Here is an 18,309-nt window from a genome sequence, read left to right as displayed (position 1 = left end):
TCCTCCCTGCTAGAGGGTGCCTGGTCCTTTGGAGGAATCCACGCGGGAGCAGCACCCGGCTCTCCAGCCCGCTGTTCCCCAGTTGGACCACAAGATGGCAGCAAAGGAAAACAGGTCCCCAGGACAGGGTGGGGAGTTTTGGGGTCTCCCGGACACCCAGAGTCCTGGACCCTGCTTAGGAAATGAAGAGTTCTTGCTGCCCCTGAGCTTCCTGGCCAGCCAATCCGCCTGTTCTGCTCCCCACTCTGTCTCTGGTGAATCCTCTCACCCCCCCCACCTCTGGCCTGTACCCCAGGTCTTGTCTACATAAATAAATAAAATTAAAAATAAAAATCCTGTCCTTGATCTTGTGCATCCAAAGACCAACGATACCATGCTTGTTCTAAAAAAAATTAAACCTTTTATTAGTATATTTATTTTATATATAAAAGAAATACAAAAAAAAGGAACACAAAGAAAATGCTTTCATGGCAAGTCGGACTTGTCGGGGCCTTCGGAGTGGGCTGCGGGCCCTGACCCGCTGGGCGCCAACAAAGTCCGCCTGTTGTAATGGCCTTTGATGATGCCAGTGTTGTTGTTCTCGTTAAGCAGCTGCTTCTGCCGCTGCCTGTTGAGGGACTGGACCAGGCCCAGGACCACCGCGGCCAGCGAGTACTGCCCGGGGAGTCTTCTGGGCGGCAGGATGAACGGGTTGGGCTGGACTCTTCCCAGGAGAAAGTACGTTTTGATTTTCCCTTCTTGTTCGCTGATGCCCTTCACGTAGATCTCCCCTCGGAAGTCAAAGGCAAAGCCCTGGTCCTTCAGGATGAGATAGGTCTCCTCCGGCACTTGGATCCTGCCGCTCACCCCCGTGCTGTCCATCCGGCTCGCCAGGTTCACGGTCTTGCCCCAGATGTCGTACTGTGGCTTTTTAGCCCCGATAACGCCAGCTACCACCGAGCCGTGGCTGATGCCTGTGAGAGAATCAGGGGAGCAAGAGGTGAGAGGAGGGAGCTCACGGGGGAGGGAACCCCTCTCATCAGAGGTGTGTCCTGTGTCAGTTTCTTAACCTATCTGGACCTCACCTGTCCCACCTGGGCGTGGAAATAAGAGGATGAAATGGAGGATGCAAGTAAAGTCACTGGCCTGGTCGCCGGGGGTGCGGGAGAGACGAGCATTATTCTTGCAGGGATGCTGTTTATCTCGGGGGTGAAGGGGTGGAGGGTGGTGGACAGGCCCAGAACGGAGCTGGACCCTGGGTTATCCTCCTGGTTCCAGTGCTCAGAGAGTGTGCGCAGACTTTTGCCTTCTCTCTTTCAGTCTAGCCCTTAGCATCATTCCCTTGGTCCATGGCGATGCCCTCCTGTGGGGCTCCTTGTCTCTCCAGCCTCCTGCAGACCACAGTCCCCACTGCGGCCAGGTGGGAAGGGTCTTCTGACGCACCTGTGATCCACTTACAACCCAGGTACACACCTGCTGCAGCTCCTTTGCCTTGAGGCTAAAGCCCATGTTCCACAGAATCACTCTCAAGGGCGTTTCAGGTCTGGCAGTGGCCTGATGTGCCAGCATCATTCACCAAACTCTTCACCTCTGCACTGCGTGCGGACTGACCTGCTAGGGCCCACGCCTGCCTGCCCTTCCCCACCTCTTTGCCTTGGTCCCCACCCTTCTCTCTGCTCGGACTATTATTTCCTCCTAATCCCGTAGTTCATTTACCAGGTGCCTTTTAAGAGTGTCAACGCCTCCTCCTTTGTGCAACAGGGCTCTCTTCTGGAATGACGGTGTTTCACTAACCAAGCTAGCAGGCGTGTGTCTCCTCCTACTACACTTACAATCGCTCCTTCATCTTACAAACATTGACTGCTATGTACCAGGGATGCGATAGGGAAGAAAAGAGACATAACCCTGCTTGCCTCCTACTGGGGAGAGACAGAGGAAAATAGAAGAATAGACTATAGCCTCAGTGGGTGGTAAAGACTGTAAGGAAAAGCCAGTCAGGGTGGAAGGAAGGTGAAGGATGGCAGGAGGTGTGCCGGACAGGGTAGCGAGGAAAGGCTTCTCCAAGCAGAGCCTGGAAGAAAGTGATGGTAGAAGTTGTATAAAAGAAGTTGTATAAAATTTGGTTAGATCATTCTAGGTGGAGGGAAGAGCAAGACACACACATACGCAAACACACACGCAGACACGCACTATAATTGACTGAAATTTGAGAACCGGATCCCGCAGAATGCCTGGGACCACAGCGATGGACAGAGCTTTCCAATCTGCAGGGCATGTGCAGAGACATCACCACAGGTGATTCTCATGTCGCCGTCAGGAGGCAGGTGGGGTGGGGGGAGGCGGGGTGAGCCCAGGCCCAGTTTATACACGAGGAAACGGACACTCAGAGGGTTGGCACGAGTCGTAGAGCTGCTGGCAGCAGACCCGAAGCACAAATTGAGATGCCCAGCCCAGGGGGAGACAATTTTCTGACCTCTGAGCAGGGCTGCAGTGCAGCACAGCACCCCAAGGGTTGGCCTGGACCTCTGCAACAGCCCCTGAACGTATGTGGAATTCCCCTCTCAGCAGGCTTCAAATCCTGCTTCTTATTCCTGGCTCCACTGTGCAGCCTGTGATTTCGGGAAGGGCATGTACATTCGATGGACCACCCCACCCACCCAAGATCAAAAACATAACCTTGGGCATCTCTTACTCGCTGAGCAAAGGCGTGTCGTGTTCCTTACACCTGACAAGTCAAATATGGGTGTTTTTTGATGTTTTTTCCTTGAGAGCTGCTCAGGCACAACCACAGAAGGTGAAAGGCCTCTCAGCCAGTGGTTCTGAAATGTGAGGGCCGCAGCGGAAGTTCCGATCCGCAGTCAGGATGTCACTGGTTTCGGTCAGGAAGTGAGGGACGCGGGCTGTGCCATCAGCATAGTCTCTCCCCTGCTCTGGGCCTGGGGGGACCCTGTACTAATGAGGATGTGGACTGGGCTCCCAGAGGCCTCGAGGCTCAGCAGAGTTGCCAAGGAAATTGTCATATTCTTCAAGTTACGAAGGGCTGATGCTCACAGAGCCAGGACTCCCGTGGGGCCCCTTTCTGCCAGGGGCCTCCTGGCTCCGGGGCAGGCCGGCTGGGTGCTTCCGCGGGCAGCTCTGAGCTCACTCCCTGTCCCTGGTTCAACACAGTATCTACGTCCTACGGAGCAACTGGCTTTGTCCCAAGTATTATCTAGAAGAACCCAGACCTTGCCACACGTTCCCTGCCATTCTTGGGTGACAGACAACGGAATGCAATGATGGCTCAGTCAGGTACCTCGCTGAGCAGGGCCTTGCATGGCTGGGTTACGGGACAGACGAGTTGGAAGAGAGGTTATTAGGGTGGAGTGTTTGCTTGTCTTTCTGCTCACAGACCAGCGCCCTTCGTGGCTGCCAGTGTCTGGGTGAGAGAAAGTGCAGGAGAGACCCTGAGCTGACCGTCCCTGTCCGTGCAAGCTCACCCCACGTCTGCTGCACCTTGCACGAGAAGCTTCCCTGGCTCGACGCCAGGACAGGAGGTGGGCTGATGGAGCAGAGGGGCCCCCCCTGGCCACCCCTCTGGTTGCTACTCACCAATGCGGAGTTCGAAGTTGTTGAAGGAGTGCTTGTTGATCTCCTGGATGCTCTCGGTCAGGGCGAGGGAGAAGTCGGCCAAGGCACACAGGTGTTCCCACTTGTCCTCGCATTGCTGGAGCGGAGGGGAGAGAGGTCGCCACTCACTGGGTCAGATGTCCTCGTCCGCAGCAGCGCTGCTGTGTCCCCCCCTACCCGCACACCCCTGAGCGGGGGTTACCGGGCGTGTGAGCCCCCGTACCATCGAGTGACCCCCACCCACTGCATCACACTCAGGGGATTTGCTGGCCTGGGTTTTGTTCATCAAGTGACGAGTGCGGCTCAGCACGAAGCCTAGAGTTCTCGGTTAGAAAGAAGGATCACGTCATCCAGGAGACTCGATCGACCCGGGAGCAGCGCACATCACACGACCAGGAGACCCAGTTCATCCACCCGCCCCAAGCCCCATGGCCTCCAGCGACATGACCACAGTGAGGTCCTTGCCAGAGGCTTTGGTGGGTCCGGAAGCTCATTACCTGCTTTTCAGGGGACAGGCCGGACACGGCCATGTAGGTGCTGCCGATGGTCTTGATCTTTTCAATATCTTGAAATCGGTCCTCACCGAGCAGCTGGAACAGACCCAGACAGTGGTGTTAGTCCTGGGATGATTCTTCCAGCAGCCTGGGGCGCCCTCAAACAGGCTCCCAGGGACTTGTATCCACGGTTACTGTGTTTCTCTCTGAGAATCATGCATCCGAGCCATCAACATACATGTAGTGAGCGTCTACTGGGTGCCAGGCACTGGGATGGGTGCGGCCAGATACTCTTTAAGGAACAGGTCTGTTTCTGTGGACCTTTGAACTAAACAAAGCTCTTTTATTAGTTTAAAGAAGAAATCACAAATGTGCCCCAATCCACCAACAGATCTTTTTGGCTTTGCTCTCGACTTGCTTTTGGAATCTTAGTTCTTGCCTGCCACACCCTGGTCTGGGCCACTGGTAATGTGCCCCTAGCTATGTGCCTGCCTGCTCCTGCCGTGACCTCACACCCCCCGCAGGGCCGCCAGAGGGATCCTGTTCGGATGTTATTGGACCATGGCCCTGCCCTGTGCGCAAAACCCTCCTTGAGATGCCAGTGCAGTGAGCACGAGTATGGCCAAATGATTCGGAGTCAAAGAGATGAGACAGCCCCGAGTCCTCAAGCCCAAGTCTTGCCTCGTCACCCAGTGTGTGACCCTGGGTGTCCCGGTGTCTCCGAGTCCCAGCTTTCTTTGCTTATTTACAAAATGAGACCAATTCAGGTCCTGTGGATCTGGCATTTCAAAAATGTGATATATTGACAATGCTTTGCTTTTGTGGCAATGCTTGGCAAACATCATAGAGATTAGTAAGATAAATGCTGGGCTCCCGTCCCAGAACCAGTGGTCCTAGGGGAGGCAAATATTTAAGCTGAAGGGTTTAAATATCTGAAAGAGCCTGATGGAAGATTTTTCAGAATATATGACTTTCACTGAAACCAGAGTGACCACATTTGCCCGGGGAGAGGAAGGATTAGAAGCTGCCACAAGTAGCAGTAAGGTTTGAATTGACTGTTAAATGAGTACTAGGTTTTCCACTGGTCCTGCAGTCGCGGGCAAGAGGACGGGGCAGGTGAGAATGGCATACCTTCTCGAGGCAAGGAGCAGCGTGTGAAACGGCCACGTGGGTTTGAAGGACTGTGGGTACCTGCATGGTCCTGGCTGGCAGGCAGGTGGCATAAAGTGGCAGGGAAGGCTGGAGAGGGTGCAGGGTGAGAAGGGCAAAGGTGACCTTCTGAAGAGGTGGTAAAGCGATGGGTTTTGGGTTTCAAAGGGATGTGCCAAACTACTGCTTTCAGTGGTTGATGATGAGAGGCAGGCAGGAGGGTCGTTGGGATATGACTGTAGCCTTGAAGGTGAGAAATTATAAAGCAAGACCCAGGCAGCACTGCGGTGAGAAGGGTCGGGTCTGAAGGACCCGAAGAAGGAAGAAGCAGCCGTTCACGGCACTGGACAGCTAGATGGACATGGGGACCGAGGGAGAGGATGCTGTTGGGGTGATGGCAGTGGTGATGGCAGTAGGCGCTGGTGATACCCTGCTCAGATCCGCTTGGAAGTCCTCCATGGGCTGGCTGCTCACCGTGCCTTGCCGGACCCTTTCTGGAGAATGGCCTGGGTCAGCGGGAGCCCTCTTGTGGGAAATGCCTTGGAAGTTTAGGCACCACCATTCCCCAGAGAGGCTGAGAGCTGATGATGACACTACATTGCCTTGCCGTAGTGAAGCAAGTCCAGGTACTCCTTTCGCTCCTGAGCTCCCTGGGGGGTCAGGTTTAGATCTCCGACCAAAGGCTAATTCATTACCTTAACCTCAGGAGCAGGTGGAGAGATGGCCCATCGGTGCCAATTTCTGTGATGCCTGGGCCTGCATGGCACTGACCTCTGGTTTGGTCCCTTGCTGGCTGGGTGCACTGCGTAAGTGACTGAGCTCGCCCGGGGCTTACAGTCCTGATCCCCCACATGGAGAAACAACAGCATTTATTCCAGGTGAAAACTGCAATCCTCCCACTAGATAACGCATGCTCAGGTTTATAAGGCAGCTGGGAATTTTGTAAGTACAAAAAGCAGTTATTGCTGCACTGACCATAATTCTATGACAACCACGAAGCTCACTTGTGACTGTCAATTTCTGAGTTACCTCGTCGAAGTCAGCAATGATCTCATTCAGCAGGCGCAGGCACTCCACTCCTTGGTTGTTCATTTCAGTCTGAGAGTAAAAGTCTGCAAAGCCTGGGATGGAGGCGAACATCACCCCAACAGCATCGTAGGACTGAGAGTACAGCTCCTGGGCAGAGACACACCGGGGAGACAGAAACAGACAGCAGACAGGTGAGGCCGTGCAAGCTGCTACCTGTGTGTACATGCACCTGTGCCACGCACAGCGCTGTCTGTTGGTCTCAGCCCATCGATGCTGTGAGCCAGCCCTTGGGTTCTTATAATGGCCGCAAAGTGCCCTTTGGGGACACCATTAGGAAGTCTTGGAAAAAAAATAGGAATTTTTTTACTTATAAGACCTGGAAGTCACAGCACACCTGGGCCACAGTGAGGTCATGGGAGAGAGAGAGGTCATGGGAGAGACAGAGGGACAGTGTTTTGGGTTTGGCTTTTGTCAAGACTAAGGGTAGGCATTTTAGTGTTTTGTGGGTTTACTCTACGTTGGTGAATTCAAATCATAAGAGCAAGGAATTTAAGGGATGGGACCAGAGACAAAGAGAGAAGAAGGAAAGATGCAAATGACCCAAAAGACCAGCTTCTAAATCATCCAGGGTCTGCACAATGCAGCCTCAGCGGGGAGGCAGCCTGGCCTTGATGGAACCCCGAGGCTGCGGCTGCTGTAGGGGGTCAGCCTCTGTGAAGGGGGCACTTGCACTTGGCTCAGGCACTTGCATTACCAAAAAAAGAGAAATGTCAACACTGGGAGTTTACAATGCACACAGGTACCCCCAGAGAAGACAGAATGGGGGCTCAGACCACAGCATCGTCATCATTGAAGACTCATGGTCCTCAGCTCACCGGGAGCCAGCATCCTGACTGTCCATCTTCTGGGTCTTGGTCAGCTTCTCGTGCTTGCTCTCGATGGCTAGTCCAAGCCCCTGCCTCTCTCTGGACTAAATTCCTCTTAGCAGATGATCTTCTTCTAACTTCACTGAGAAAATGGAGGCTCTCGGCAGCGGGCTGCCACGCTCAACAGTCACACACAAACCCACGCTCATGTTTATTTCTGTTCCCTTAGCTTGAATGCCAGACGATGCTGGTGTCACTTCCAGACAAGTATCCTGATCGATGTTTTCTTTCTCTTGCTGAAGGTCAATGCTCTTCCCGATCTCGACTCTCTTCTAACTTCAACAACTTCTTCCTACCGTGATTCTTTTATTTCGTATTTCATTCTTCTCTCCTCCTCAACAAAGTGTCTTCTATAAGGAGAAGCCCAAAGTACCCAGGGTCCTGAAACACTGATCACTGGGCATTTTCTCTTTATCCTCATCCAAACTCTCAAACTAGTTGTTTTGCTGCCTATTGCCACAGGGGGTTGGAGAGAGGGATTTATCTCTAGCTCTTTATCTCAGGCTGAGATGAAATGAATCTGGAGCAGGTGCATCTCCTGGAAAAATCGGATTCCTGCCAGTTCCTGTCTCAGGCCGGCAGCACAGGGGTGCAGCAATCACTCCAGAGACCCTGGTCTCTTGGCCTTCTACGCTTTAGTGGCGCCACATGGTTTTCCTGGTGGGTGCCCCCTCCCCCCTGCTTATCATCCATCTTAAATATGGGTGATCACAGTGGTTCTGTCCTCAACCCGCCGCGTGGCTCCAAGTTTCCACGCATCCTGTCGTTTGCTCCCAGTCTTCACCAGCATATACGTGATGGCCTCTAAATCCCTCTCTCCAGCCCAGTCGCCACCTTGTCTCCACATGTCTGTGTCTCATGCTGGATTTCGCTCACCAAACAGCACCTGGACGTGTCTTCCCTCCACTAAACCCATTCCTGCCTCTCATTCTCTAACTCAGTTGGTGGCACTGGTGCTGCCAAGTCATCAAAGTTCGACGCCCTCCGAGTCATCTTTAACTCTGTCTTCGCCATAAAATCCACAGCCAATGAATTGCCAAATCCCACTATTTTGTTTTGTATCTTGAAATTTTTTTTTGCCTCTCCCACCATTGCTTTTTTAAAATCAGATCCTTCCTTATTTTCTCCTTGGCCTCTTACTGGGTTCCCTGACTCTAAGCTTGCTCCACGTGGAAGCCAGAGGGATGTTTAAAGATGCAGTATTGATTCAAACTCTCCCATGCTTAGAATCCCCCACCTTCGCCATCGTGATGAAGCTCAAAGTCAGTGATGATGTGCACTCGTACATTCCCGTCCTCACCTCCACCTAACTGCACTCTCCCTGCCTGCAGCGACCTGGGCTGTATCATGTGTTCCAGAAACACCGAAGCATTTGTGCACACGCTGTAGTGGGGAGTGTCTGGCTTGCTTTCTCTCACCCAAGGTCCAGCCACCAGCCCTCCTTGTTCTTTGCATGGAGTTTTTCCGGCCACTAGAGGGCACTCCGGCCACGTGAGCTGTGAGCTGTGGGATGACATTAATGCATCCCCCCCCAAACCCCCCACAAGTGGTTCTCAACAGTCACTGATGGGGATTGGTGTCCATTCCCTAGCGCCCCCCGCCCCACTTGGGTCAGAGAAGTTTGCAGTATGTTTTCTACACCATTTCCCCAAATTTCCCAGCGCGATTAAGCTGAAGCCTCTCATAGAGGGAGCCTGTCTGATCATGGAAGGCCTGTCCCTGCTCCCCTGCCTGCCGCCCACGCCCCTGCTTATCTGCGCTGCTTTTTAAGTAAATTACTTGTACTGGAGCCCTTATCTCAAGGTCTGCTTCTGGACACGCTGCTGTTGTTTCGTACTTCAGTGCTTTTATTTCTGCTGCCTGCCCTTCGGTGGGACATGTCTTGCCGAGGTCGCCTCCCTAACCAGGCTAGTTCTGTTTTCTGTCTTCATAAACCTTCTTAGTCCCAGAGATTGGGGTCAGAGGCTGAGCTGGGTGCTGTGGCAGCGCCTGAGCAGCTCCACATTCGCCTTTGCTGCCTGCCCCATGGGTACTCAAGTCCATCTCTTGCTTTGCTTGTGGCCTCCCAGTTCCTCAAGTCATTCAGTTAGTAGTTCTGGGACGCTAGCAATATTAATGCCACCCCATACAAGGTCTGGTTCAAGGAAAATGCTCCAAAGTGTTGAGTTTATGAATCCCCAGCTTTTGTAGAAAATATTAAAGCTCATAAGTGATTTGATATGGATTCTGTTATTTAATCCTTGCAATAATCCTGTGGAGTAGGGAAGGTTATTATCCCCACTTTGCAGATGAGGAGAGTGGACTTTACTTGTGGACTTCGTGAGGGCGGAGACCCCACGCATGTGCCTAGTTCCTCGAGTCATTCAGTTAGTAGTTCTGGGACGCCGGCAATATTACAGCCACCCCATGAAAGGTCTGGTTCAAGGCTCTGATTCAAGACAGAGAGGAGGCAAGTCATTGTCTTCGATCACACAGTTAGGGCAGAAGAGACAAGGCTAGGGGACCTCAGCAGTCTTCACCACACACTCTTGAAGTTGCTTCCTCTGCCTTCATGTCCTTGCTTTGAGAAAGATGGTATCACAGATTCATGGTCAGTCTTGAACTTTAAGTGTGGCTGGATCTGAGCAGAGATCTGCTCTGCTGACCCCATGAAGTTTATCATCCCTTTTTTCTCCCCAATTATTGCCCCAACAGCAAAACTTGGGCACATTAAGATGATTCAAGGAAGGTAATTTACAAAGGGCTTAATTAGGATCATGAGGACAGATTGTAGGGACCCTTAAGAAATCCCTCAAGAACCCAGGGCCAGTGGTAGTAGAGCTGCCATCCCCATGAGCTTAAGGGAACATGAAAATCCCAAAAGGAGTGAATTGGTTTGACATCGGGGGTGCACAGCCATGGCCGTGATAGAAGCTGTTGATTTCTGTGGACACAGCCAGGCTCAGGGGCTCCCAGAGAAGGGAACCAAGGAATAAATATCCTGACCTTACTTTATTTCCCTCTCCATCTGTTCTCCTTCCCAGCAATCCCCCCGGGCAACCCTCAACTGGGTGCCAGAATGTGTGTGCCAGCAGTCGCTGAGGTAGCCCAGGCAGGTCAGCAGAGCAGGGAAAAGGCACACATAAGAGCTCCAGCCCCCTGACCACAGCTTTGGAGATCTTCCTCCATTCAACTCTCCTCAGTCAAATGCTTAGAGTATGTCATCTGTTTCTTGCTATTTTGGACTCAAGGAAGAGCAACACTTTGTAAAATGGGGAGGGATCCATGAATATAGAAAAGCTATTATTGTCTTATTGTCACAATCCTCTGGCTGTTTGTACAGGTTTGGGCTTGTGGAGGATTCAGAGCCTATACAGGCTTCTGCCCCTAGATGCTGAGGAGGATTTTGGTCTCCAGTTTGCACTGGAAGCCAAAGTCCAGCATTCACCTGCCAGGACTGTCTGATTTCTTACACTGTCTGCAGGGGAACAACAAAGGACCTTTCTAGGATCCTGTCACATCATTCAGGTCTCCATTCCAATGTCACCTCCTCAAAGACAGACTGACCACGATGACTTCCAGTATAACATAAATAATGCCCCCAGGATTCATCCATAGGGGCCTCCCTGGTGGCGCAACAGGTTGAGCGCTGTGCTGTGAAGCTGTCTGCAGCCTCTGTAGCAAGCGTTCGATTCCTGGCCAGCCAGGGAGAAATTCACATGGTGTGGCAGACCTCTCCTGTCCCGCCCGCTGCTCCCCTCAGCAGTGTCTTTGGTCTGTCTGCTGTTCTGCTCCCCGCTCTCTCTGCTGAATTCTCTTACCCTCCAGTGCCTCTGACCTGTACCCCAGCTCTTGTATAAATAAATAAATCTTTTTAAAAAAATAAATTTCATAAAAAAAAGATTCATCCCATGTTTAGAATGCATCAAAGTTTCTTCCTTTTAAAGACTGTGTAATATTCCATGGGCTGTTTATACTATAACTTTATATTAGTCTGTCCATTCATCTGGGTTGCTTCCATCTTTTGGCTACTGCGAATATGAGTAAGCAATAACTCATTGAGCATCTGCTTTAAATTCTTTGGGATATAATAGATGACTGGATCAAGAAGATGCGGTTGTGGTACACAGACACAATGGAATACTACTCAGCAATCAAAAGAGATAAACTCATGCCATTTTCAGCAACATGAATGAAGCTGGAAGGGATTATGCTCAATGTAATAAGTCAGAAGGAAAAAGAAAAATATCGGATGGTTTTACTAATAGGAGGAATAGAGGGGAACCAAATAAGGGATCAGGAAAAAAAATAAATAAAATACAAAATTAGCAGGCAACTATAAATCAGAGATATTCTGCAGGGGAGGAAGAGGGAAAGGGATCAGAACAGGGGGCAGGATGAGCACAAGGGACCATTATGATGGTGCGCGGGTGAACTGGTGGTGGGAATTTTATGGGAACTAACCCTGAGAGGAGAAAGCATACATTGTAAAAAAATGTACATGATATAAAATATAAATTGATTTTTCAAATAAATAAATTCTTTGGGGTATATACCAAGAGTGGGTTTACTGTGTGTGTATACATATACTTTATATATAATATATGAAATCCACTTCTTGGTATATGTAACTATACACACATTTATAAATATATATATACACATACACACATATATGTTTAATATGCATACACACACATAAAACATCAAAATTCCCATTCAGCCTTTCAGAGGAGATCTTATTCTCATCCATTTTATAGAGGAGGAGTCTGAGGGGGAGGTAGTGTGCAAGTGTCACAGAGCTCTGCAGTCTGGGCTGCCGGCCGCCGGGGGTGGGTAGGAGTGGTCTCCGATCTCCTGCTCACAAAGGACAGTGGAATTCTTCCAGAGCTTAGGATCAATATGTCCCACTGTATCCTGTCCACTGACACCCCTTCTTGCCCCGAGACAAGCCTGGGCTCACCTCATTGTCCCGGTCTTTCTCCAGGAAGTGGCGCGCCACGTGGCTGGGAAGGATGTTCCGCAGCATGTTCTCGTTGTGTTCCCGCAGCTCCTTCATCTCATTGATCTCCTCCTTGGCCTGTACGCGCCAAAGGAAGTCCAGGCGGGCTGTGTACTCCAGCTGCAGTTCATGTCAAGGAGAGAAGAGACAGGTTAAATGCTTGTGGCGTGGGCTGAAGCATACATGTAGGAGGTGGGGAAGGCTTTTCAGGCGATAGTCTGATGTGAACCTTCTGGAGGTTTTCCTGATTCAAGAGATCAGATTTCACAGGGCTGTGTACCTCCCCCCTCGTGATCTTATATTATAGTTGTTTGTGTGGTCACCCCGGCAATGCCTCTGTTCTTCCTCCACTAGATTGCAGGTGCTGTGAGGTCAAGGGTCCCTTGACTTGCTCAACATTGCATCCTCACCACACAGCAACACGTCAGCACCAGGCGGATGGTCAATCAATAGTTGTTGACTCAATAAATAAGTTCCAATGATAAAGCCAGTTGTCACTTTCAGGTGCTCATGACGTGCTGGGCATCGTCTAAGCAATGTACCTATAGTAACTCCTTCATCCACACAGCCTACAGGAAGATGTTATTATCAAGCCTTATTTTACAGGTAAGAAACTTAAGGCAAGCAGGGTTATGTAACTTGACCAGAGACACACACTATTTAGTGGGGAAGCCAGGATTTGAACTTAACTCTGAACCCAATTCCAGAGTCTGAGGTCTCAACCACTAGGCAGTAGGAAGAAATGAATGGACAATAATGGAAGGAATGTGGATTTTGTTGTTAGACAAATATGGCTTAGAGTCTGGTTCTTCATGTAAAGACTAGCCGGGACTGGTTAGTTTCTCATCTCTAAATTGGGGAAAACATCAGTAACCACACAGTACTGGAACAGGAAGTGAGAGATAAAGCTCCTGGTCATAGTTGGCACCCAACACGCATTCACTTCTCCATACAGTTTCCCTTAGCTTTGGAACGGGGACAGCTTCCTTTCTAAAGAATGTGATAAACCAAATTTACCACAGCTTTGGGAATGTCATTAATGTCGTTGGCTATTGAAATGAACAATTGCTGTCTTTTTAAACACACGATTAAAGTCCCCGAATTCCAGGGCTTAAAACATTCTGCTACTTTCTTTCTTTGTCTTATTTTAAAGCCCCATTGAATGGCAAAATTATCAAAAGAGAGAGGCATAGGTTATTCATCCAGCAGAATTTATAACAGCCCAAGCTGGAAACGACCCAAATGTTCATTTTGTGGGTTGAATAAGGTATTGTATATAGCCATGAAAGAGATGAATATTTCTTTTTACTTTGATGGGCTTGTGGACACCAGTGTGTGGAGTATGTCACCATTTATTTAAGAGAGATCTACTTCTCTCTCTTTCCATATTACATATCTATGTGTATATATATATTTAAAAGATGTAAGTACAAACCATAAAAATGGTTACTGACAAGATGAGGGAGAGGATAAGATATGAGTCTACATACTGTATGGACAAAATGACGTGATGCTGGAAACCAATTCTGAAATGTCTAAGATATAGATCCATAAGAGATAACGCTACTTTAAGGCATCAGTGGACTAAGTCAGTGCTTTAAATTTTTCCCTCCAGATCTATGAGCATCAAGGTTTGATTTGTCAAGTTGCAATTATTCCCAAATGAACTCTTCCCCTTGGAAGGCATATGGGTAGCCAACAGGTACAGGAGAAGATGCTTAGTATCACTAGTCATCAGGCAGTGCAAGTCAAAATCACAATGAAATATCACCTCACATCTGTTAGAATGGAAACTATTAAAGAGACAGGAAATAGCAAGTGTTGACAAGGATGTGGAGAAAAAGGCACTCTGGGCTAGTGTTGGTGAAAAGTATACTATGCAAAACAGAGCTTCCTCCACAATTAAAAACAGAACTGCCATGTGATCCAGCTCCTCTACCTTTGGGTATTTAGCCAAAGAAAATGAAAACACTAACAAGAAAACTTCTCCACGCCTCCAGGTTAATTAATTATTAATTGTCCAGCATTAATTTTAATACCCAAGATATGGAAACTACTTAGATGTCCATCAGTGGATGAATGGAAAAATAATATGGAGTACACACACCCCAATGAATATTATTTAGGTATAAAAAGAAGAAAATCTTGCCATTTGCAACAACATGGATGGACATCGAGGGCATTATGCTAAGTGAAAGAAGTCAGACAGAAAAAGACAAATATCCTATGATCTACTTATACACAGAAGCTAAAAACAAAACAAAGCAAAACCAAAACTAAACAAACAAAAATCAAGCCCATAGACACAGAAAACACTGGTTGCCAGAGTTGGGAGTTGTGGGTTGGGTGACATGGGTGAAGGGCATCAAAAGATACAAATTTCCAGTTACAAAATAAATGTCCTGGGGATGTACTGTATACTGACTACATTTAACAATACGGTATTGCTTATTTGAAAGTTGCTAATAGAGGCTATTTTAAAAGTTCTCACTGAAGAAAAAAATTTTGTAAATATTTATGGTGATGGTTGTTAACTAGACTTATTGTAGAGACCACTTTGCAATATATACAAACATTGAATCATTATATTGTACAACTGAAAATAATATAATGTTACATGATGGTTACAGTTCAATAAAATCATGTATGCCTGGTTGAATAAGAGATTGTTTTTTATTTCTTTGCTTTGGAAATATTCTCAGCTAATTGAACCTAACTCAGAAAACACGAGCAGGGAGATTCGGATTGTTGGAGCTGATGGAAGCAAAGATTTTCAGTAATAAGAGGACACATTTTTTTATGTTCTGCACAGGCAGTGGCCGGTCACTATCTGAGACATACCCATAATGAGATGTGGGAGCAGCTGTGACTTGCCCCTTGATAGAGAAGCCTCATGGACACCAGCGTCACATCTGGCTAGACCTCCATGGCAGGAAGTATTCCCCTTCCTTTTACCAAAGCTCCCGTGCACCTACTATGCGCTAGGCATTGGCCCTATAAAATGAGGGAAGCTCAGTGTCTGTCTCTGCTTTCCTTCTAGCTAAAGCGCAATGGCAGTGCACAAGGAAGGAGAGAGATCATTTCAACACGATGTGCTTAGAGCAGACGTGGAGAGCATGGCAGAGCTTAGGGAAGGCAGGCAGGGCTCTGTGCTTTCCAAGGCAAAACTTCAGCATTTGCTCAGGAAATGTCACTTGAGTTGGAAGTGCACTCTCTTGCCCGATTTTTAGCAAACGATTAGGGGATGGCTCTATGAGAAGAGCGCCACGGGGACTCCAGGGGCATGGCTCGGCAAGCTCTGTGCCAGGCTCTCACCCCATGGTGACAGTCACGCTCGTGAGCTCTTGCCTTGGCCAAGACACTGTTCCAAGCACTTCCCATGCACGAAAGCTCCTTGACTTACACAACAACTCCGCCAGGTAGAGACTATATCCCCCGCATTTCCCAGGTGAGGACACGGAGACAGCATGAAGTGCAGTGGGTTGGCCCAAGGTCTCCGGATGCAGTTCCAAAGACTGGCTTTGCCCTGGGGGGTGTGGGAAGCAGTGGGGGGTTTGCTCTGAGCTCTAGCTCAGCCCCACACTGCTTGTGCCTGATGCAGCCACCCCCACCTCTCCCTAGATAACTATTATCCTCTTCATTTTGTGGGTAGGAAAGGGAACTTTGGGGACTTGTGTCTCCCCAGGTCACCCACTCTCCCAGTGGCATTGCTGGGACTCAAGCTTACAGAGAGAAAAAGCAGATGAACTGAACAAAACAAAAATACATGCAGGGAGGGGTAAACAGGGGAGAATGCCATGTGAAGGGTAGGTTGGGGCTCTTAGCAATGATCTTAACGTAACAGACGCAGAAGTTGATTCTCAACAGTGAACAACTGACACATAACGTTATGTGCAATGTCATTTCAATAAAAAGAAATAAGTAAATACGAAATATTTGGTTGTAAGATCTGAGTCTTTCCTTCTAAGCCGCCCAATCCAGGCGCCTGTTTTCATCAGACCCACGAGCCTGAGGCCAGAGTTGCGACCTCACCCAGCGCCGTCCCCGGGCACCAGCGAGGCTTCCTCTGCCCCAGATGCAGATGCCAGGGAAGCCCCAAGCCCAGCTGCAAGGGGCCAGCCTGCCGGGGCGGCTCCCCTGCCCAGTGTCAGGGCACGCACCTGCCCCGGAGGAGGAGGAAGTGTTTGGCCTATCGTTTCCACATATTCACAGATGAAACTTCCCAATTTTTCAGTTACATAACCGCCTCCGCCACTCTGAGGAGGTGTAATTACACGCGCTCCCGCCGGGCTGCTGCTGCGTCCCAGGCGTCAAGGAGCATTATTCAACTTTTATTAAAAATAGAGGGGCCCGAATCATACGGGGTGACCGGGGGAAGCAGGCAGCAGAGCCCGAGTGGACAGGCTTGACTGGGGATGACGGGACCCGGGGGGTGCTAGGGAGAAGACACCGGAGTGACGCAATCCTGCAGGAACCCCCTGACACTCAGGGGCAGCCACGCACGATGCAAAGAACCTCCTAGAATGAGAGCATTTGGATTCCTGTTGGTCTGGCTTTCCTTATTAGCTCTGTGACCTCAAGTGACTTGAGTCTCTGCTCTAGGATAATAATCCTTCTTGTTGTTCTCAGAGGTTTAATTTTAAAATAGAATAGCGAGAGTTCACAATTTGGGCCACTCATTCTATGTGCAAAGCACTGGAATAAATATAATTATATTCTCATGATAAGTTGCCAAAGATCACATATTTCCAGTGGCAGAGTGGAACGTACGTGCTGTCACCACCGCTCCAGTCTGTACCTGTCACGGCTACAGCTGTGGGGTGTGATGCTGTGATTACAAAGTCCTTTGGAAGCCGAAATGTCAGCTGTCACTTAAGCTCTCAGACCCTCACAAGGCGCTTACATACCCTTGCTTTACACATATTCTTATTTTGATTTTCTGTTTCATGGGACAAAGGAAGAATGCAAGGAATTGAACCCGAACATTAAAAGATATTAAGGAAGGGGCATTGGCAGGGGCCTGGGGAGCCGGATCAGCCTTGTTATGGAATCAGGAGCCTCTCCACACTGCTTCCTCTTAACTTATCTGAGGATTCTCGCCTGCCGCTCACAGCCTGTGTGATGGAGTGGAGTTTTCCTGTGGGAGACCCTGTCTGACTCAACCCTCAAATGGGTGGTCATTTGCATGTCAGGCTAAGGACTTCTCCCTTGTAAGCAGAAGCCAGGAAGGCGTGGAAGACACGACCATAGCGCTCAAGTTGCCAGAAAGATCTAAACATAGGAAATCCGGAAATAGCTGGCCTTTCATTTGACTTCTTACTTCACCATTAATTCAGCTAAAAATTAAAAACCAGTCAAAGCCTTTCTGTAGGATTGAGTGTCCTGGTTCCTTTCTGTCTGTCCTATCTAAAGAAGTAGAAAGGGTGGGTTTTGGAGACAGCTCTGGGTTTGAGTTCTGGCTGTCTTACTTACTAGCTGAGCAGCACTGCTTTCTTCATCTGTAATACGGGATGGGTGAAAATCACCTTTCCGGTTGTCAAGAGGAGTAAAGGGAGAGGTGTGTAGTGGGAATTGGGTCCACATTAACTTTTTCCTTCCCCTCTTCCCTGGCTAAGCTTCTATTTTACTCTTTTCCCCTAACTACACTTCCCCTTTCCCCGTACAAGTGCCTTTATGAATGCATCTCGAAGGTTCTTGGGGGTTTGGCTGTTTCATCCCTGATTTCTCGGGGTGGTTACCTCCCTTGTTGCCATGGTGATTTCTCAGCGATGTATTTCTATTTCTGCTCTGATGGACAGTCTTCCTGTTTTGTTTTTCTTTCCTGGTTACTTTTTTTCTGAAGCACACCAGACTACAGAAAGGCGGGCTGGGATCCAGAGCAGAGCAGGGCAGGGATGCGGCAGGGTCTGGCTTTCTGGGAAGTGAAAGGCCCCCCAGGTGGTGAACTTCCCCACAGTCACATCAGTAAACAGAGACGTCCAAGGGGTTCTGGAGAGCGGGGTGACCCCTCTGGGGGGCAGCCTTCCTTGCAGAATAATGTCCTCCTCCCCCAGATCTTGAGACCCACGGACAGCACGAATCCCACAGAACACGTGCCTGGTGGAGGACTCTAGGCCTCTCTCCTCCAGAGGATGGCGCCCTG

General features: G+C 49.3%; 1 protein-coding gene across 3 annotated transcripts in view; it reads right to left on the bottom strand.

Annotated features, from left to right (window-relative positions):
* Positions 1-465: 465 nt before the first annotated feature.
* ADCY8 (adenylate cyclase 8) overlaps positions 466-18,309 on the bottom strand; it is a gene marked incomplete at both ends in the record, with an annotated part of 164,780 nt that continues 146,936 nt past the window's right edge. For all 3 annotated transcript variants that reach the window (XM_084230786.1, XM_084230787.1, XM_084230788.1), the window contains 5 exons: positions 466-953; positions 3,571-3,685; positions 4,086-4,178; positions 6,261-6,407; positions 12,129-12,287. In XM_084230786.1, the coding sequence (XP_084086912.1) occupies positions 466-953; positions 3,571-3,685; positions 4,086-4,178; positions 6,261-6,407; positions 12,129-12,287 (1,002 nt within the window). The remainder of the gene's footprint in view (positions 954-3,570; positions 3,686-4,085; positions 4,179-6,260; positions 6,408-12,128; positions 12,288-18,309) is intronic.

Source organism: Talpa europaea, assembly GCF_964194135.1.
Source record: "Talpa europaea genome assembly, chromosome: 3".
Taxonomy (NCBI): Eukaryota; Metazoa; Chordata; class Mammalia; order Eulipotyphla; family Talpidae; genus Talpa; species Talpa europaea.
The sequence above is the reverse complement of the archived record's forward strand: the minus strand, read 5'-3'. Positions and strand labels throughout refer to the sequence as shown.